At 43.6% G+C, this 22,464-nt stretch overlaps 1 protein-coding gene across 1 annotated transcript in view; it reads left to right on the top strand.

The window, feature by feature from the left end:
* The window catches only part of cep170bb (centrosomal protein 170Bb), a 59,098-nt gene that overhangs the window by 21,729 nt on the left and 14,905 nt on the right, over positions 1 to 22,464 (top strand). Inside the window, exons 4-11 of the mRNA XM_063222210.1 lie at positions 5,990 to 6,068; positions 7,374 to 7,432; positions 8,292 to 8,406; positions 12,256 to 12,372; positions 14,464 to 14,639; positions 16,770 to 17,103; positions 18,184 to 19,508; positions 22,245 to 22,418. Of these exons, the coding sequence (XP_063078280.1) occupies positions 5,990 to 6,068; positions 7,374 to 7,432; positions 8,292 to 8,406; positions 12,256 to 12,372; positions 14,464 to 14,639; positions 16,770 to 17,103; positions 18,184 to 19,508; positions 22,245 to 22,418 (2,379 nt within the window). The remainder of the gene's footprint in view (positions 1 to 5,989; positions 6,069 to 7,373; positions 7,433 to 8,291; positions 8,407 to 12,255; positions 12,373 to 14,463; positions 14,640 to 16,769; positions 17,104 to 18,183; positions 19,509 to 22,244; positions 22,419 to 22,464) is intronic.

Below are 22,464 nucleotides of genomic sequence, written 5' to 3'. Positions count from 1 at the left end.
CATGGGGGGCGCTGTGGCGCAGTGCGCTAAGCCCCCCACATTTGGGCTTGCATGCCCACCCACGGGGACCCCGGTTCTAGTCCGGCCGGGGTCATTTCCCGATCCTCCCCTGTCTCTCTGTCCCATTCACTTCCTGTCACCATCTTCAACTGTCCTGTCAAAATAAAGGCATAAAAGCCCCTAAACATTTTTTTTGTTTGTTTTTTTAAAGACGTGCAACATAAAATTGTCCTTCTGGATACTTATGCTTACTGTAAGTGTAAAAAACATGTTTTTTTTTTCAATTGAATGCATGAAAGCCAAGCCAAAAAAAATAATTTAAAAAATCATGTTTTTTGCAGTTGCTGTAAGCAAAAGTATCCGTTGCACTGAAGGACAATTTCATGTTGCACATCTTTGACCCGGGTGGGCTCTGAGACTGCCTGCCTTTGTCACTGCCAAAAAAAACCTCACTGACAATTTAGCTGAGGATGATTCTGAACACACCCACGCAGTACCTTGCAGTTTTTCTTACACAGTAACAATAACATAAGAAGGAAAGAAAGGTGGAAGGGTAATAAATAAACAACATGGCCTGTTTGCTGTCACACTGACTGCCAACCAGATTTGCATAGGGATATTAATTACTTTTATTTATTAGCTTAGCCTAGCGAGTCCTATGTGCTGTGCCGAGCTGATGCAGGCTAGTTTGCAGTGTACAGAAGCAGGGCAGGCAGCAGGGGAGGCAAAGAGGGCAGTTGTCCCAGGCCCAGATAGGGTGGGGGAGTGTCCAAATTAGGTCCTCATTACACTGTATCTATAGAGAGGGGGGACTTTTAACCCCTTAAGACTCGGCTTCATAAATTTGTTGTTATCAGTATGGTAATGACCAAGTCGTGGTTCATTACTAAAGGGCCTGTGTTGTGTCATAGAATCGTAGTGCTATGGTAGTTGCATTTCAATGACTATTACAGCGTGCCACTTGAGGTACGGCGTACATTAAGGGGCTACGATGACCTTGTCGCGGGCCCTGCAAAAGCTGTCAGTGGCCCTGCACGGAAGTAGTGTGGGTGGCGGTAGTCCAAGCCACAGTAGCAGCAGCAGCAGCAGCAGCAACAGAAAGGCCTCGTTGACCTGCTGTGTCTCAGTCGATATGTCGATTATCACTGCGTTAGCTGGCACGGAGCCCTGCCCAGCACGCTGTGCTTTGGTGCCTGAAGGAGAGATGTTTAGTCTCTTTAGAGTGAGATAAACATTCACTGATAGAGTATTTCCCTAATGTTGTGGAGAAACATTGGGTTTTTTATTATACTTATTCAGACAACTCGGCTCCCTTCTTGACTGTTATCAGTCTGTGTGAACGAGAGTTGCTGATACAGTATTTTTTATAATGTTGAGTAGAAAACAGGTTTACTGATTTAGTCTGTCCGAGAGAAGTGTGAATTGAACCTTCTAATTTGAATCGAAATTCTCTCCATTAATTCCAGAGGTAGCTTGAACGTTTTCATATTTTGGAGGGAGAGTGCACTTGATATTGACTTGTGCACCATTGTGAACGATTTCGGGGACTTTTATTCCTATCATGTGTCATTAGTTTTCACTGAGCAAGGCAAACAGTGGGGTCAGTTTTTCCCCTTTGTGCTTGCAAGAGGAAATAAAAGGTAATTGAGTTGGGCTGTAATAAATGGCCAGGTCAGCAGGGCTAACTGAGGCCACAGCGATGTCAGGAGACAGGACACCGTGCACAAACACCGGGGCCTGCCCATTGGTCAGACAGCCCACTAGTCCGACAGCCCATAAGTCAGACAATACACCAGACGTGGGCAAACTTAAGCCTGGGGGCCACATGCGGCCCGCTCAGCCATTTCATGCGGCCCTCAGAGACTTTCCAAGAAAAAAAATGCAGATTCATATAGCCACTCATTCTTAAATTGCATACCTAAAACAAGGGTCTTGGAACCCTAGATTACTTAGGTCTACATCTAGATACAATTAGCAGGAATAGCATAACTGACAATGGTGTAATTATGTTGGCGTACACCATTTCTTATTATTGGCACCGGCAAGTTGCCTACGACATCCGGCCCATTGGTCAACTTTCTAAACCCAATGCGGCCCTTGGGCCAAAATAATTGCCCACCCCTGCAATACACCATAGAGGAGCATAAAGGGCTCTGCATACTTAATGTGCGTAATTTGGCGCGAGAACCATTAAAATGTGGTAGACCAGTCATAGTCAAAAGCGCCATTTACAGGCTTTTGCTTGCATTTTCGGAAGTGTGCCCTCTGCTGTTCATGAGAGAAACGGCAGAATCTGTCGCAATCGCCACGGGAGTTGTAGAGATGTATAAAAATAGAAAGCCAAACACGGCTGCTGTAGGGCTACTGAACGTCTGACTTATGACTTATCACAATAATATATAGATTTTTGTTGTAGCTTACATTGCCAGATCATTCCAAGACCATGTGAAAGCATTGTTCTGGCCGCAGAATTTATAAATATATCGCCAAACACAACCTGCTTTACTGAACATAGTAAACAATTGTTTCACTGAACAACATTTAAGGGATAAGATAAAATGACTCTATACAACATTTTATTTTCCTCAAAATGATGCAGGGTCTATTCTGTAGTACAGAAGCTGTAGCCTATCTCTTCGCAACTCCTGCTTTGTCTGCCTACCTGCATGGTCGCTGGTGGCGCACGCCAAGTTACAAAAAATGTGGGGTGCACGACCTCGTGCCGCGGCAGCTTGCGGAGGGGCGTGTGACGTCATTTTGAGCGCACGCCATCGTCGCCAGGGAGGTATGAATGAGGTTAGCGCCAGTTACGTTAAAGGACCGGTTCAGTCAATTTCAACATGCAGTTGTAATGCTCACACTACCCTGGACTTGTCAATACCTGAGGTTTTTTTTCCGTCTTCTTCAGCCTTCTCTGAGATCTTGGTCATTGTAATGGGGGCAGCGCTTTGTTTACATTTCAAAAAACATTTTTATTTATTCCCAAAAACATCCAAAAGGTTATACAACATCAGCAGACAACTAGCAAACAGCGGTACCTTTTGGGAAAATATTTGGAGCAGGCCTATGTTAAAAAGTTACCTACTGACAAGTCAAGGGTAGCGCGAGCAATACAACAGCATATTGAAATTGACTGAACTAGTCCTTTAACTCATTGAGTGCCAGCCATTTTCAAATTCAGACCGGGGGGTTGCCAGGCTTTTTTCAACGTTTCACTGATTCTTGAGAAAGTGGCTAAAACAGGTTGTAATCTTGAAAGAAAAAAACGAAGTGAATTACAAAATAATATGGTATATCCTCGTAGACAAAGGTCTTGGCTTTTCAGAAATGCACAAGGCCAATCTCCCAATTTTCCATTTTTTTCAGAAATCAGGTTTTTCTCCGATCATACCTTGTTTTTTGTCAACACCGTCAGACACAATTAAAAGCAATAAAAAGTGTATTGATTTGGTTGCATATGTATCTGGAGTTTTTTAAGTGATTGTGTGTGTTTTTTGGTTCACACATACGCCTTTAAATGTTGAAAATTCACTTTCATTCTATTTTGATACTGCTTCATGTGTTCTAATTTAAAAATATGTGCTGTCAGACAATGCTTACTTAATGGCTAAATAGATCAAACATTTTTTTGTAATTTCGCAAATATTCGTGTAGGCTTAAATTTGCTATTACTTTGATAATTCAACAACTGTAAAGGAAAATTTTGTAAGCACATTCATTTAAAATGTCCAAAACTCCTTCTTATGGTGGTGACTTAAGAACTGACGGTGGTGACAGTAATCTGAAGGTGGTGAAAGTGACCTAATTATTACCTACATTTAGCAAAATAAATAGCCCTCTCAAGTCAATGACATCTAGCATAAACACTTTATTTTTGTGTGTGCACAGTATGTTTGTGCATGTGTGTTTTCTTCATTTGTTAGATACTCTAGGAAGTAGGCCTACATTATTGAAAATGTGGCATAAACAGGTTTTAAGTTGTTCAAAACCAAAATATAGAGGTGTATTATCATAGATGAACGTCTTGGCTGTGCAGTGAATGTATTGGCCAAGCTCCCCATGTTTTACATTTTTCATAAAATGGGCTCTTTCTTGGTTTTGTCACCAGCGTCAGACAGAATTAGAAGTAAAAAAATAAGTTTACTGTATTTAAGTGAATTACTTTTACAATTCAACATAATTGTAGATACTTATTGGAAGCATATTCTTAAAACTTGTCAAAAACATGTAAAACACATGCTTTTTTGTGAACTACATCAGATGTCACCACCGTCCCGTTTTGTGACAAAAAACCCTCCAAATGCACCTCAGTGGAGGCTGGAGTATAAGTTTGGGTCACAATTATTACTAACATGTCTGGTAATGTTTCATTAACCAGCACAATTTAGTAAAATATGGAACGAGATGATGAGCGGAACAAAATCTGACGGTGGTGACATCTGACGGTGTGAGACAAAAAAACACTCTTTTACATATTGTGCATTTTTTGCTCACATTAGCCACTTCGTTTTCGCTCTGTTTCTTAGGGGCTTCATGACGCTTTCGAAAAAGTATATATAATTAACATTAATGTAACAATAATACTATTAAAACCCCCGACGGTGTTGACAGTTTATGGTTGGGACAGTACCAGTGTCCAAACAAATTATCAAATTGAGGAGAAATTAGTAAACTTACAGGAGCGTCAGTGATGGTGAAGTACTCAGTAGATCTAAAGGTTTGAAAAGGGGTCCTAAGTAATGACAATGACCTTGTGCATACCTGATTTTATTGTCTTTTTAAAAAAATCTGACGGTGGTGACTAATATGCTGGACACACTTTGAGCAATCAGAAAATAGTAGTAAATATTACTTTACACGCACTATGTGCATGTCTGCAGAACCACTTCAATATGGACTTTCACATCATGGTGATATTATTCAATAATATCAGTGATTTTTACATTTTACGTCAATTGAAATGTTGATGTCTGTCCTTGGGACAGCTGTTTTTACAGGGTGTGGGCAGGTTTATAGCCATGAAAAGTAATAAAATTACACTTAAATATTTCAAACGACTGTACATTTATGTAACAGACCCCTGTGTCTTTACCTGGATTCATTTTGTTCATGAAAATGTAGTTTATTTTCAACAGAATTGGCAGTTTATTGCAGAGACATGTTTTAGCCGCTTTCTCAAGAATCAGTGGTTTGATAAAGTGATTTTTCAAGAGTTCTTTGTCCATGTGAACAACAAACATACCAGATCAACGTCATTGGCCCCACCCCCTTTAAAAAAAACGCAATTGACTTGATATCAAGTCTTTGGCTCTGTGCCATACATTCTGAAAAGACTCATTTTCAAGTCCATGGCACTCAAAGAGCTACTAAGTGAAAGCAAAGTCAGTCAGATTCGTTGGCCAACTTTACCTACATGGACTCTGCCCTTGACAGATCTCGGCTTTACATTCACAGTATACAGTAGGCCTATACAGTACACACATAACATACAATATGTGGTAGAACAGTATACATATCATGGAACCACACTTTTGTTCATTCAACATTTAGAGTGTAGAAGAAACTGCAAGTGTTGAAATCGACTCTTTAAGTATTGGATTAACAATGCAAACTGTACTGCACAGTAGGCTAATGGCACAAGCAAGCTCTCTCTTGTCTTGTCTGTTGCCTGAAATGATGGAAGCATGCTAATACAAGGATGCTAATCTGTGAATCGACAGTGTTGCCAGATGTACGATAATTATCTTATTTGTACCATAATTTTGTCCATTTTGTCCTCTGTACGATCAACAAAACATGAAGTACGATAAAATCAGAGTTGGTATTCAGTTCATTTAGATGCTTTGAAACAACAATTTGGGTCTTGTACAATAATTTTCTCCCAAAAAGCCCCCAAAAATGATAATTTTGAGGTCTTGGTACGATAATTCAACATTTCCATCTGGCAACACTGAATGGACACATTACTGACTGTGTTGTTTTCTTGCAGACGTTTGTGAATGACTTGCGAATCCCAGACCAGACCTACATCACCCTGAAGTTGTCCGATATTGTGCGCTTCGGATATGATATCCTTTTCCATAGATGAAGTCAAACTCTTACTGTGTGTTTTTTGTAGAACTTTATTTTAGTTCTTTATGTATCTGGGGAAACCCTGTGTTGAGTCGTAAACTCACAACTTGCAGGTCATGTTTTGGCAGTCAGTAGCCTCTTTGTGTTGATGGGCCCGTTGGTGAGCCCGCTCACATATTACTAAAAAGATCTTAACTGCATTGAATAGCAACATTGCTATGATATTACCAAGAGCCTTAAGTAACATATCAACACTTGGTTGTTACAATTTTGGTGAGAATAAGGGTGCACAAAAGGGTTAATCAGTCAATAATCTGTACAGGTCATTGAACCTGAGCCTTCCTGAAGGGTAAATATTAGAATGTGCTCATGTGCAGGAAAGCTGGCAGGAGAGGGGATACACACACACACACGCGCACGCACACGATGCAAGCAAAACTACTTTCACAGTTAGAGAGGCCTAGAGAGCCAGAGAGCCCCATTAATGCTCAAATGCACTACGGTCTGAGTGAGATGGATGGGAAGTGGACTCTTAGAAGTAGGGCTGGGCGATATGGGAAAAAAACTACATCACAATATGGATTACTTTATTTCACGATAACGATATATATCACGATATAGCACAATTACATATGTTTTCAGTTATTCTCTTTATTTGCTCTTTGCTTTTTCATGTCGCAAAAACAACCTTTCTTGAAAATGGATCTTTTTATTCTTATTTTTAAAGTTACATGAACTTATAGTGTGTATTGTGACAACATGAAATGTAATTATATGATGTTCAATTGTATAAAATTGCTTAAATTACTATCACGATATAAACGATATAGGAGAAAGGTCACGATGTACACTTTTCTATCACAATAACGATATATATCGTCATATTGCCCAGCCCTAGGGACACAGGGGTTAGCTACCCCAGGCCTAGGGAGCCGGTTGGCCAGAATCGGATATTGTATGTATTGCGTCAGGGGGTCTTTCAGATGACCTTGTCCTTGACACAGTCGAAGCTGTCAGTGACCCTGCTGCTCACGTGTATGTCCTGTGGTATTAGTTTAACCGGGCTGCCACATTTAGTCAGTAGAGTGAAAATGTTGATGTTAGTATTGTACATTAGGCTATGTAGGTGCTCACGTGTGTGTAAATGTTTATGCTAGAACTGTACGTGTTGACGTGTGACCCGTGTGTATTAGCTTAACCTTATTCAGTAAAGTTAAATGTTTTTGGTAAATGTTTATGCTAGTACTGTACGTTAGGTGTTGACGTGTGACCCGTGTGTATTAGCTTAACCGAGCTGCCACATTCCCATGTGTACGTACTGGAGAGGAGCCAGCACAAAGTCCCTGAGGAGGCCCTCAAGGTGAGTACCTCTCTCTCTTACGCTCTCTCTCTCTCTCTCTCTCTCTCTCTCTCTCTCTCTCTCTCTCTCTCTCTCTCTCTCTCTCTCTCTCTCTCTCTCTCTCTCTCTCTCTCTCTCTCTCTCTCTCTCTCTCTCTTTCTTTCTCTCAGTCTCTCTCTTTCTTTCTCTCAGTCTCTCTCTCTCTTTCTTTCTCTCTCTCTCTGTGTTACCCTTGTTGATGTTCATGTTTGTCTATGTGATGTGATGCAAGGTGCGTGTGTGTGAGAGAGAGAGAGAGAGAGAGAGCGAGAGAGAGTGAGTATGTATTTATGTGTTTGTGTTCCACTGTACTGTATATTTTGTAACGTGTGTGTGTGTGTGTGTGTGTGTGTGTGTGTGTGTGTGTGTGTGTGTGTGTGTGTGTGTGTGTGTGTGTGTGTGTGTACTCTCTGTATACTATACAATATGTACAGTATCTGCATGGCATGGAAGAATAGTTCAAGGTGAATGATACATTTTTGCCAGCTGTCTTCCTTAAGCTAAGATAGGTTTTTCCCTGGTGAGCTAAGATAAAATAATGTATACTGAATGAAACAGTGCTGCTGGTTTGCAGGTGTGAGAACTGTGTTTGAGCTCATTTGCAACTCTCAAGGTTTTTTTTGTTAAGCAATACAGAAAAAAAAATACATGTACTGTATGTTAGTGGAAAAACATGATGCTGCTGTTTTGCTGTTGTGAAATGTGTGTGTGTGTGTGTGTGTGTGTGTGCGTGCGTGCGTGTGCGTGCGCGTGTGTGCGTGTGTGTGTGCGTGTGCGTGCGTGCGTGCGTGTGTGTGTTATTGTGTTTTTGTGAACTCACTTGCGCCCTCTGCTGTGTCAGCATGAGAAGTACACCAGCCAGCTGCAGATGAGCCTGAAGGCTGCAGAGAGCAAACGGCAGGAGATCATGGAGGAGCGCTCCAAACTGGAGAGGTCCGAACGCAAGAGTCTCACAGGTAGGGGCTACACAGCGGCGCGCTGGGTGTGTGTACCTGTGTGTGTGTGTGTGTGTGTGTGTGTGTGTGTGTGTGTGTGTGTGTGTGTGTGTGCGTGTGTGTTTCTGTGACCTCTGTTGAAAACAGTGAAATGTGAAATCTTTTTTTTAAGAAACAGTACGCATGACTTAAACATTTTAGAGGCAGTACTCTGTACTCTTTTGGGTTGCTTGGTTTAAAGGCCAGAGAGTTACACATCAGAGAGTATAAGAAAAAGCTTAATTTATAAAAAAAAAATAGCCAGCACAAAATGTATTTTTTGTTTTGTCTTTCGAATGGACTTAAAGGGAACTGTTGTTGTCTGTGTTTTACTGTTTATGTTGTGTTGGAGAAATGTTATATTCTATGCCTTTGCAGATGATTGCACATACAAAATGAGCACTCTGTTGTAGAATCAGATATAAAAATGTATATTGACAATACCATGTAGGGTGCACCATGTCAAAGCAGACATCTTGCCAGAGGAGTGTATTGTATTGAATACAAATATTAAGGTGTAAAATAAATCTCCAAACATTTCATGAGATCTGATATGACCCTCATTCCTCCCCCAATACCAGTCAGCCTCCCCTCCTCCTCTCTCCCTGCATCTGCACATCCCATCCTACGGCCGTCCCCACCCCCATCCTGCCGCTCCCCCTCCTAGGCAGCCCATCTCTGGTTGTCATGGTGACGACTCTATAGCAACAGCAGCAGCAGCATCTCCATAGCGGCGTGTGGTGGTAGTAGTAGTAGGCTAGTGGAAGTAGTCAGTGTGCCCTGCTTAGCGTGCGTGTGGTGCGTCAGGCCTGCTTGGCTGCTTCCATCCTCCGTCGTCCTCACTCGCCCACTCCAGACCAGAGCCACATATAATCCGCTTGACCTCTATCTGCTCCTCTGTGTCTGTGCTGTCTGCATCAGCGCTTTCCCTTTCAGCTGCAGACACGCTGTGCTGTGGTGTTACTGTAAATGGGACACTGAAGAGCCACCCGCTAAAGAGCTAATAGCTAAAGGGCTAGCTGGCAGCTAAAGCGCTAGACCAGTTGCTAAAGAGCCAATTGGGGCTAATTACTTTCTTTGTTTTTTGTTGCTTAAGGGCTATTTGGGCATGACTACTCATTAAATTGTTGTTTGGTTAATGTTACATTACGCTACTGTTCTGCTGCTGCTTAGGGTGACCCTCTCCGTGACAGGAAAAAGGAGGACATATTTTTAGGACGGGGGGGGGTTGGGGGTCCTCCCCCAAATGTGCGTTTCTTAGATGCAATTTCATGCATTTTAATGCATTTTTGTCTGTCTTAATGCTGTGCCTGACACCGGACAAGGCACTGAAAAGACGGACGGTCTGTCAATGCTTAAACGTACTACGTAGTGAGATCAATGAAGCAACGAAACCAGGGGATGGCAAAGTGTGTAGTACTTACAACCAAATTTTAAAAAAGGAGAGGTGAGAGAAATAGGATGTGGTTGGTAGTGGTTTGCTCTCACTGACTTTCCACATAAATCCTATGCCCTTAAGCATTTTTTTAAAATTTGTGTGATTAAAACATGACTCTGTTGTGTCTGTGTTGTGCTGTAATAAGTGGGTTGACTGTTTTAAGAAAGCTGCACATGCTTAGTTAAGCATGGCTGTGTGAGTGGAGGGCAGGGGCGTCATACAGGGGGGATAAAGTGTGACTGATTCACCAGGGCCCCATGTACATGGACAGTATATAGGGGGCCCACACACAGCCTATAGATAAATATTGACTTATATCTTGACTTTTTGTGTATATGTATACAACATGATGCCCTACAAGGACCTTGTGTGTGTGTGTGTGTGTGTGTGTGTGTGTGTGTGTGTGTGTGTGTGTGTGTGTGTGTGTGTGTGTGTGTGTGTGTGTGTGTGTGTGTGTGTGTGTGTGTGTGTGTGTGTGTGTGTGTGTGTCAGGCTTGTACGAAATTCCGAATTGGATGAATTTGAATTCAAAGTAATGCCATAATATGAACACTAGGTGGTGGTGTTCTATGTACTCTCAATGGGTGGTGTAGCTTAAATTCAAAGAAATTCAAGGTAATGACACCACCTAGTGTTCGTATTATGGCATTACTTTGAATTGAAATTCATCCAATTCGGAATTTCGTACAAGCCTGGTGTGTGTGTGACAATGTGTGTGACAATGTGTGTTTGTTTGGGGGGGGTGAGAGAGAGAGGATGTGTGTGTGTGTGAGAGAGAGGGGGAGAGGGAGGGAGGGAGGGAGGGAGAGAGAGAGAGTGTGTGTGGCGATATACTTTTACTGCAATGTGCATTTATGTGTATAAGTTCTTTGTGTATGTTTGGATTTGTGTATTTATGTAAGCTGACAGACACCTTAATTTCCTTCGGGATCAATAAAAGTACTCTACTCTACTCTAAATGGCTGTGGGGGTCCATTGGAGCCTATTGTACTCAGCGGTGTAGTGGGGATTTTTTAAGTGGGGGTACGCGATTTTTAACGTCAAGTCATCAAATAATTAGGCAACTTATCATGTCAAACCCCCTAACTGTCCTTAATCTACCGTCATTGTTTCTCCGTTATTATCTGTTTGGTCAATCACCTGCAAAACTGCTATGTGATCATTCCTTTTTGTATTGAAACATGGGCAGGAGATTTTTTTAAAATCTCACTTCGGGAGAAGTGGGTGGACTGCGTACCCCCGCCGCGTACCGCGCCCACTACACCCCTGATTGTACTGTACATAGGGCGTGCGTTGCAATATGCGACCTTGCCTCCTCCACTTGCGCTTGTCTCCTCGTCCCGCCTCCTGGCCCCTCCTCCGTGGAGAAAAAGATAAAGTTTCCCAGCTGTCAGGCTAGCCACAACAACTTTTGAGGGACTGTTTTTCATTCACCATCCCAATTGTAAATGAGAAAAAGACTCTACAATTGAGCTTTTGCAAGATATTGAAATATAATGCTGTTGTCAGTGATGTCATCATGACATATTACTTCCTGGTACGAGGAGAGAAGCAAGTGGAGGAGGCAAGTGGAGGAGGCAAGGTCGCATATTTCAACGCACTCAGGGCCTACAATTTGCTGCTATCAGTGTTTTGCCCTGGGGCCCGGTGTGCAATTGTTCCGCCACTGTAAGGGGGGACAGGCTAATGATCAGTGTGTGCCACCAGAGATGTGGCGGAGCGGAGGCTCCCATTTGTGACTAAGAAGACCTGAACCTCCCCAATGGATTTGTTTGTATCTGCAAATGAGACGCTATTATCCCCCTGTAATTATTATTTGTGTGGGTCTTTCTCTCTCTCTCTCTCTCTCTCTCTCTCTCTCTCTCTCTCTCTCTCTCTCTCTCTCTCTCTCTCTCTCTCTCTCTCTTTCTTTCTCTCAGTCTCTCTGTCTCTCTCTCTCTCTCTTTATCTCAGTCTCTCTGTCTCTCTCTCTTTCTTTCTTTCTCTCTCTCTCTCTCTCTCTCTCTCTCTCTCTCTCTCTCTCTCTCTCTCTCTCTCTCTCTCTCTCTCTCTCTCTCAGTCTCTCTCTCTCTTTCTTTCTTTCTCTCTCTCTGTTACCCTTGTTGATGTTCATGTTTGCCTATGTGATGTGATGCAAGGTGCGTGTGTGAGAGAGAAAGAGAGAGAGCGAGCGAGAGCGAGAGAGAGTGAGTATGTATTTGTGTGTTTGTGTTCCACTGTACTGTATATTTTGTAACGCGCGTGTGTGTGTGTGTGTATGTGTGTGTGCGTGCGCGTGTGTGTGTGTGTGTGTGTGTGTGTGTGTGTGTGTGGGTGTGTGTGTGTGTGTGTGCGTGTGTGTGCATGCGCGTGTGTGTGCGTGCGCGTGTGTGTGTGTTTTCCCAACCCCCCAGAGCCCCCAGTGCCTCGCCCCACCCCTCTGTACGGCCAGCCCTCGTGGTGGGGAGAGGAGGATGCTGGGAACATGACCCAGCACGCCGATGGCCGCCGCCCAGACGACAGCCACCCAGGTCAGGCTGACACACCTTACCCACGCTCCCTCACACGCTACCAGAGCCATCTAATAACAGAGTTAGGTCACTCCCATAGACCTCTATGGACCAATCTTTCTACAGCAATGGTGGCTCTCATGGAGCCTCAAGGAGCGTTAACATGGAAATCCCCATTGACTTTAGTTCTATTAGAAGTTACTTAGTTCTAGGAGGTGGCCGTAGAACACAGAAAATGTGGTAAAGGTAATGTAATTTGTTTGTACTTAGTCTTTGTTTGGTATGTGATGGTTCTGTGTTAGTTTCCAACGAACAGAAGTTTACTGTTAAGAAACATTTTCATCTACACGAATCACATCACCAACCGACTTCCTGGTCCCCGGTTTGCGCAACTCTTATTAGACGGCTCTGCACGCTACCATCTCCCATCACTGAAGACCACGCATTCTAGTTTCAGTATTCGATTATGAACAAGTTCTGGAATATTCTGTTTACGTGTGTGTGACAGTGTTCTGCAACCGGACTGTTTCCAAAACACAGCCATATTCGGAAAGAATGAAACGTTTATATGAGATGCTGCCTCCATTCCATTTAGAATTGGGATGTTCCTCGCATGTAGCTGCACTCCTTGACAGTTACACTAAACTCCTATCTAACACAGTATGATCTGGTTCTCGATTGTGATTGGCTGATTGGGCGCTCCAAGCGTTGGTAAATCGGCCATAAAGAAACACTTTTATTTAAATTCTGTTTGTCAGTTTCATTATTTTATTAAATATTGTGACAGCATATTATTGCAATCTTTACATACCTGAATTATTCTTATTTGTATTTGTTTTTTTATTGTTTACTACACTACATAGCATGCATCCCACACCCCCACTCCCCCAACCCCCCCAGTCCTTTCTCCTTCTCTCAGCTAATGCCCTTCACTCTCCTATCTCCGTCATATCTGTCTGGATCTCCTGCAGTCTGTTTATCTGTGCAGCAGTGGTGTAGTCTACGTAGAACGCGGGTATACGGAGTATACCCACTTCTAAATTTCAGAGATTTCAGTATACCCACTTAAAATTGATTGATCCATTATTTAGAATAGCACAAATATATACAGTATACCCACTTCAAAAATGCTCAAATATTAGATTAGATTAGATTAAACTTTATTTATCCCCAAGGGGAAATTCTTTTTCCAGTTTGCTCTGTAGATTAAAAAGAGAAGTAAAAATAATATAAAAATAAAAAAGTAGATAAAAATAAAAAAGGTGATCATGCAGAAAAGTCCAGGAGTTTCTCTTTTGTCCTTAATGGACAAATTATAGAGTTGCATGGCTCTAGGGACAAATGATTTCCCCAGTCTTTCAGAGTATACCCACCACAAAAAAGTAGACTACACCACTACTGTGCAGTACTGCATGTCTTCATGCTCTCTTAGCTCCAGCTGTTAAACATCCTGCCCCCCATCCACCCTGACTTCCATGTCTGCTCTTGTCTCTCCCTGTTACCGCATTGCTCCCGCTGTTTGTCTTGTGTTGTCAGTAGTACCCTGTTGCCAGGGGAACCGCTCTCTGTAGTATGGCTGTCTATCTATGTGGCCTCTGCGCCCCTCAGAGGTCCTTTAGCACCCTGTGGGTTCTCTTTCTCATAATAGATCTCATCACACTGAGGGATCTTCAGCCGTAGAGACTCTAGTCTAGAGACTCACTTATGGATCATTATTGTATGAAAAAACAGCTTAGTTCATACTATTTTGTTATGGATTAAAGATGCTATTTCTGTTTTACTTGGTGAACTAACCACTTTGTTCCTGGACTATGATGTAAAATGACTTTTGAGACACAGTGTGTATTTATTTTCCGCACTATCCGACCAGCTTTATTCATATGTATTAAGTTCATTATGTCTAACTGTTTAACTTAAACACTTAGGGTTTTCTTTTGCCTTAAGACATGTAAAAGTTTTTATCTTTTACCCGACATGTTTCGACGGTGTTACTTCCGTCTTCATCAGAGGGTCACAGTGATGTTGATGAGTGACGTGCTTTATTCAGTCTGACTGACCAGGTGTCTGACCAACCAGGCTGCTCCTCTCCTCTCCTCTCCTCTCTCTCCTCAGACATCCCCAAAGAGATGCCCATGCCTGGGGACGGTGGCAAGGTGAACGGTGCCCTCCTCCTCCCTGACTACCGAGACCTCCAGGGCGGGCCCAAGTCTATGTCCTCCATGTCCTTCCCATACCACCGCGAGCCCAGCTACTTTGAGATCCCTACCAAAGAGTTCCAGCCCGCCCCGGTAGAGCTGGGCAATATGACAATATACTATGTATCGTTATCGTGATTACATTACATTACATTACATTACATTACATTACATTAGTATTTAGCAGACGCCTTTGTTCAAAGCGACATACAAGGAGCAATTTAAGCAAGAACAGGGTAAGGCACAGTGTACAGTTGCAGTGATAGAAAAGTGTATATCGTACCCTGTCTCTTGCATCGTTTATATCATGATAAACTAATTTTATGAATTTTATACAATTTAATATAATTTAATAACCTTTCATGTTGTCAATAATATATGTGCTCTAAGTTCATGTAACTGTAAAAATAAGAAAATTAAGATTTCTTTTTAAAGAAAAGTGGTTTTGCATCACAACAAAATAAAGAGAATAACTGAAAACCTACATAATTGTGCTATATCTTGATATATATCGTTATCGTGATATAAAGTTATCCATATCGTGATATAGGTTTTTTCCATATCGTGATATAGGTTTTTTCCATATCGTGATATAAAGTTATCCATATCGTGATATAGGTTTTTTCCATATCGTGATATAGGTTTTTTCCATATCGTGATATAAAGTTATCCATATCGTGATATAGGTTTTTTCCATATCGTGATATAGGTTTTTTCCATATTGTGATATAAAGTAATCCATATCATGATATAGGTTTTTTCCATATCGTTTCAGCCCGCCCCGGTGGCGGCGATGGCGGCAGCAGCTGCGGCGGCCGCGGCAACAGCAGCAGCAGTAGTGACGCCACAACTACCAACACCTCCTCCACCGATGACGACGCCGACCCCAACCACAACCACACAACCACAACCGCCCGTGGTGCATCATGGGAAGACTCCCATGCAGGTAGGGCTGTGTCGATAACAACAATTTGCTGGATGATAAATTGGCTAAGAAATTATTGCGATAAACGATAATATTGTCGTTCTCGTGGTCATTTTCAAACAATATAATGACTATGAGATAAAATACAAATACACCCTTTCTTATTTTGAAAGCGTCGTGGCAGGGATAGATAAATAGATGGATGGATGGATGGATGGATGGATGGATGGATGGATGGATGGATGGATAGATAGATAGATAGATAGATAGATAGATAGATAGATAGATAGATAGATAGATAGATAGATAGATAGATAGATAGATAGGCAAGGCAGACAGACTGAAAGTACACCGATGTTTAAGTGTCATTGCGCTGAGTGAATTGCGCCTGTCGGTAGAGAAGGAGAGAGTGACAAGAAAAACAAAGAAGCACGCAAATACAATTTATCGTGCCAAAAAAGTTATCACGTTTGTAAAAAACGTATTATACGATATAATGACTTGCTATAAGAGGGAGATGCTGAGCGCTCTTCTTTGTTAGACAGTATACTCCGATGCTGGTGCTCTTGAAGTTAAACGACAAAGTCCATTCTTCAAAACTTGTTGGCCGTTGGGCCTACTTCAGGCGACTCTTGCATAGAGACAATAAGTATACATACAAGGACATACAAGGAGTAGTATGGTGTTTAGTAATTTAAAAACCCTTTATTTTAACTGGGTTACATAATTAAAAACGCCAACCGGTTTCAACCACACAGGCAATATAATGACTATATGTAAGGGTTAACGTTCGGCGAGAAGGTCGCTACCGTGGAATAGCAGCACGATAGAGAGAATCTCCGCGTCGGGGTCTTGTTCTCTCTGAAGTGCTGCTATTCCACAAAGCGATCGACTCGCCGAACGTTAACCCGCTTATTATATGTATATACTTAAATGATTCACACATGGCGGGGACATTTCTTTATTTAATGTTAAGTTTATTATAATTGTTCATGTCAAAAGATTGTTGCTGCGCAAAACAAAACAGTGCCGTTGTGGAACACCGCTAGGCAGCCTAGACAACAGGTGTTGTCTTTCACAGCAGCTGATTAGAGTGACAAAAGACTGGACCCCCTGCGGAGTGATATGAAACATTCGCTTTAGCAGTGAAAAGTCTTGTTGCCATTGACAGCAGTCTGATATAGACCAACCCGTCCGTTATCTCAAATATCAGACGTGCGAACGTTGCGTGGAGCATTCGACCGATGACGTCACACCATATAATAAGATGATATAATGACTTATTGAATATTGTGCAGGAGCTGATGGAGATCCCCACTAAGGACACAGACAGCCCCCCTCCCACGGCCACGCCCCCAGTGGTGCAAAGCCACGCCTCCTTCACCATCGAGTTTGACGAGTGCGCCCCGGGTAAGATCAAGATCAAGGATCACGTGACCAAGTTCTCGTCGCGCCCGCGCGGCGCCAAGGGACACAAGCAGGTGTCCACGCCCACGGAGGTGATGTCGGCAGAGTGCAAGGTCGCCGATTGGCTGGTGCACAGTGATGTCAGCATGATGCGTAGAAGGCCCACCTGTGAGGACGTGTACAGCACCAAGAGTGACCTCGCCATGAACATCAAGACCCTCAAAGGTCAGTGGCTAGAGGTCAAGCAAGGCTCCTGTAATTTGAGTTTTAGAGTGAAGTGAAAGCCCACCTGGGAAACTCCCAATTGTCATTTTGATAGATTCAAGATTCAAGAGTTTATTGTCATTGTCAAAAAGGCAACAAAATTGTGTTTGGGGTACAATACTTAGTAGCAGCAGGTTTTCAAGTAAAGTGCAGTAAGAGGTAAAGGTGACACCAGTGCAACACCTTCGGTGCTGCTTCTAGTCAGGTCAAGAGCAATGTAAATATCGTTTATGATCTCCCGAAAAATCGGGAACTCCTCCCACTTTGTCAGGAAGCAAGCAACCAGTAGCAAAACAAGGGAGGTGGGTCAACCATGGCGTTTGAGAAATGTAAATGGTTGTGCTCTTGGTCAGACCAAGTCTGGAAGAGGCAAGTCATTAGTAGCAATTTTGCTAAAAAGATAATCCCAAAAGAAAGGCTCAATAGATGCTTAACTATGGTAAAGGCCTGGGATGGCCGTATGAGTCAGAAAAATACACATAAAAAGGCAATCACAAAAAGTTGTTATCCCCTTAACCTTAGGGGCTATTTTTGAGTGTTTTTGAGGTTTTGCACAATGTCTACTTAAATGGTTCCTGTGCCTGCATACTTTGACCTATCATGAAGTGGCTGGTATCACTTGAAAGAAGAGACTCTGTGGAATCCACAGGAAGTGACAGGAAGATGTTGTGATGTACTGCCAAGGACTTACAGGGGTTTGAACATCTTTTTTTTCAAATTTGAAAGGTGACATTGTGTAATAAATTGATAATAATGCACATTAAATATGTTCATATCACTGTATAGTATTCCAATGATATATAATGTTCCTGGGTTTATTACACCACCTGGATTTTAAACAATTGCGGAATGAAGATCAAGTTCAAGTTCAAAGTCATTCGGGTCGCCCCTGGGTCGCCTGACAGTCAAGGGGTTATGACCCAACGAAAGCCAGTGAAATTAATTTAATTAGTTTATTAAATGATTTATTTAATTAATTTAATAAAATAAATGTTGCATTGTTTGTATTTCAATTGGGCAGTTGTTATGTTCCCCAAACAGGTCATCACCACGACGACGGCACCCAGAGCGATTCGGAGGACCCCGTCCTGAAGGCCAAGAAGAGCAAGTCCCACCACTCTGTACGCTCCCAAGACTCCGCCCCCTCCCATTTGTCCATGGCCGCCTCAGAACCCGCCCCTTCCCCGTCCTCATCCCACCACCACCACCACCACCACCAGCATCACCACCATCCCCTGCCCAATCAGCTGTCTCCCCCCAAACTGACCCCGCCCTACCCAGTCCCTCCACAGCAGGCGCTGGTGTGCCTGTCCCCTCAAGAGGCTCCTCCTCCTCTCCCATCCCCCATCGTCTCCATCGCCGCCCCTTCCCCCGGTCGCCCGGCGGCGGTGGCAGCACCGCCCCCCCACCACAACGAGCCACCCAGCCAGCAGGCCTTCGTCATCGAGTTCTTCGACGACAACCCGCGCAAGAAGCGCTCGCAGTCCTTCACGGCCAACCCGGACTCCTACTCCGCGCTGCGCGCCAAGCTGGAGCGCCGCAAGGGCAGCGGGCACAGCGGAGAGCGCCCGGCCTCGGTCCACGGCTCTGTGCACCCGTCGCCGCCCCCCACCCACCAGATCACCGTCCCCCTGAAGGGCTCCTCGGCTCACCCCCACGGCCACGGCCACGGCCATCACGCCGCTCTCCCCCACGCCGGCACCCAGCGTTCCAGCTCCCTCAAGCGGGAGAAGACGGAGGAGGGGGGCGGGGGCAGTAGCGGTAGTCACTCGCCGTCCCCACCGGGGGCAGCGTCTCACCGGCCCGTTCACAGGCCGTTTGGCAGCGCAGGCCGCAAGTCCCGGCTGGCTCAGGAGTTTGCTGCGGAGCTCCTGCTGAAGGACGCGCCTCCTTCCCCTCCCATGTCGGCGCCTCCAGTGATGACCGGCGCCTGCCCCTCCCAAACCCTCCTGCCCTCCCCGGGGGATCTCGCTGGCCCCGCTTCAGCCTCTTACCCCTCCTCACCTTCTCCCTGCGTTGGTTACACCCCACGCCCTCCCATCTCCCCACACCCTCAATCTCACCCTCACCCTCACTCCCCGTCCCCAGTCCCACAGGAAGTGCCCGTCTCCACTTCCTGTCTACCGTTGCCGCAGCAGCAGCAGCCAATGGAGTCGTCTCAGCTTCCGCCGAGCATCAGCATCACGGAGAGCTTCAGCCTGAGCACTAGCATTAGCCTCAGTGCTGCCACTAGCGGCATGGACCCGCGCACCGCACGCTCCGTCAGGACGGAGGAGGAGGACAGCCTGAGCGACGCCGGCACCTACACCATCGAGACCGAGTCCCAGGACAAGGAGGTGGAGGAGGCCAGGAGCATGATAGACCAGGTGAGATTATTCTAGCAAGGCCAGGAGCATGATAGACCAGGTGAGATTATTCTAGCAAGGCCAGGAGCATGATAGACCAGGTGAGATTATTCTAGCAAGGCCAGGAGCATGATAGACCAGGTGAGATTATTCTAGCAGGCCAGGAGCCTGATAGACCAAGTGAGATTATTCTAGCAAGGCGTTAACTCAGCATGATAGACCAGGTGAGATTATTCTAGCAAGGCCAGGAGCATGATAGACCAGGTGAGATTATTCTAGCAGGCCAGGAGCATGATAGACCAGGTGAGATTATTCTAGCAAGGCCAGGAGCATGATAGACCAGGTGAGATTATTCTAGCAAGGCCAGGAGCATGATAGACCAGGTGAGATTATTCTAGCAAGGCGTTAACTCAGCATGATAGACCTAGTGAGATTATTCTATCAAGGCGTTAACTCAGCATGATAGACCTAGTGAGATTATATTAGCAGGCGTTCACTCAGCATGATAGACCAGGTAAGATTATTCTAGCAAGGCGTTAACTCAGCATGATAGACCTAGTGAGATTATTCTTCTAGCAGACCAGGAGCATGATAGACCAGGTGAGATTATTATTCTAGCAGGCGTTCACTTGGCATGATAGCAGGCATTGACGTTCAGTCACTGACAAGATATAGATCTCTGCACGAACAGATTATTTTGCAAGTGGTAAAATACAGGAGTGTCAGCATGTAGCCCCTTAATGTACGCTGTACCACCCGTGCCACGCTGTAATAGTCATTGAAAGGTTAATTACTAGGGATGTAAATAGTAATAGTTGTTCATGGGGCCTTCTTAAGTAGCGAAAATAATCTAAGCGCTGGCCCCTGTCCAAAGCCCTTGCTCCATAACGTAATAGAAGCAGAAAACTAATTGCAAGAAAACATATCGAATGGAATTTTATTGTATCGTGGGGAATTCTTAAAGTGATACTGACCCATCTTTGGAAATAAGCTTATTTTACACCTCCCCTTGAGTTAGATAATAGGGTTCTCCTATACTTTCAACCATTCTCTAGGTATGGCAGTGCAAATTTTATCTCCAAGCTAGCAGTTAACATTGAGTAATATGAGACCAGTTAGCCGCCAGCTGGTCTCATAGGACTCAATGTTAACTGCTAGCTTGGAGGTAAAATTTGCACTGCCATACCTAGAGAATGGTTGAAAGTATAGGAGAACGGTAAAACCCTATTATCTAACTCAAGGGGAGGTGTAAAATAAGCTTATTACCAAAAATGGGACATTATCACTTTAAGTATCGAAAATAATCGAATCCCTGCTTTAAGAGATCAATACTGTATCGTATCGTCATGGAGGCTGTGATTTATACCCCTATTAATTACCATAGGATTACTCAACTATGGTATAACTGAGGGCCGTTAGTAATTGCACTATGACTCATGGTCATTGCCACTCCGGTAACAGAACAATTTATAACGGCATGTTTTAATGAGTTAAAACAGATTTTCCAAAAAAGGGGGAGAGTGCCTGCTACTACGGGTCCTTTCAAATACCTTACCTATTGTCCTCACTTTTTACTTGTGACCTTTTGCTTCGCTAATGTCCCACCTCTGTGGAAAAAAATCCAATAAAATTTTAGCCTGAGCCTGGGGGACTTTTACCCGTTCAACGTCCCGATTTCATATGTGAAAATGACCTTTGAATTTATCGTGCAGCACCATTGAATCTTATTGTGGTTAGGGCTGGGTATCGCAGCCATGTTCCTGTATCAATTCGATTTCGATTCTTAGGGCTTTGAATCAATTAATCACGATTCAATTCGATTTGATTCGATCCATTCCGAATCGATTCAATCTGTTCCCTTCTTGGTGCCAGGATTTCCCCCAAAAGATGCTGTTGCCTATTTTTATATAAAAATGTCAAAGGGCTGTGGCTTGACAGTGTGAACAGATCGAATTTGTAATAAGTAGGCCTAGGCCTAATTGACTAATACCTACTGGGTATTTTCCATAGAACTAAATTAAACAAAAAGAACAAAAAGAAAAATAACCAAAAAATCGATTTTGTGCCCTGTGAATCGATTATGTGAATTTCGATTCGTGAATTCGATTCGATCGATTATCGATTAACTCGATTATTTTACCCAGCCCTAATTGCGATATTGCAATAACACTTCTATCATCAATGACATTACCTTGCATCAGGAGGCCACACGCAAAAGGAGGGGGTTAATTTTTATTCAGCATTAGTAAAACATAATGCACCTATTAAATACTGTGTTTGGTACACATGCCTTCTTCATAAGTTAAGTAAAAGAAAATATCTGCTGAGATTGAAGTTATATTTCAGCGTTATGCTCTGAATACTAGACAAAAATGTATACAATACAATACTAGATAAATAATACAATACAATACTAGACAAATAATACAATACAAAGAGTACATACAAACAATACAATACAAAAGTTTGCATCACCTGCCATCTTTGGACCTTACGCCTCTAAGAATCCTGGTCCTAACCTACGTTGACCTTATGACTCTACAATCTCTATCTATCTCTTCTTCCTCTGCCTTCCTGCTATTCCTGCCTCTCCTCTCTACCTCTCCTTTTAAATCCATCTCTAACAATGATGTTTTTTTCCCATTTGTTAAGCACTTTGAGTTCCATGCCTTGTATGATACAGTGCTATACAAATACAATTATTATTATTATTATTATTATTATTAAAATTATTATTATCTTGCGTGTCTGTCCCAGGTGTTTGGCGTGCTGGACTCCCCAGAGTACAGTGGTCCCCGGCCCATCATCGAGGAGGGCAAGGAGGAGCAGCCTGCCCCTGTCACCGTCACCCACAGCACTGCTGACCTGGCCTCTGCCACCGTCCAGGGTCTCAGCATCCCCACACGCAGCCCAGACCCCACACAAATACAGGTACACGCAGCCCAGACCCCACACAAATACAGGTACAGTAACTTAA

The sequence above is a fragment of the Engraulis encrasicolus genome, chromosome 18 (assembly GCF_034702125.1).
Source record: "Engraulis encrasicolus isolate BLACKSEA-1 chromosome 18, IST_EnEncr_1.0, whole genome shotgun sequence".
NCBI classification, from domain to species: domain Eukaryota; kingdom Metazoa; phylum Chordata; class Actinopteri; order Clupeiformes; family Engraulidae; genus Engraulis; species Engraulis encrasicolus.
The sequence above is the reverse complement of the archived record's forward strand: the minus strand, read 5'-3'. Positions and strand labels throughout refer to the sequence as shown.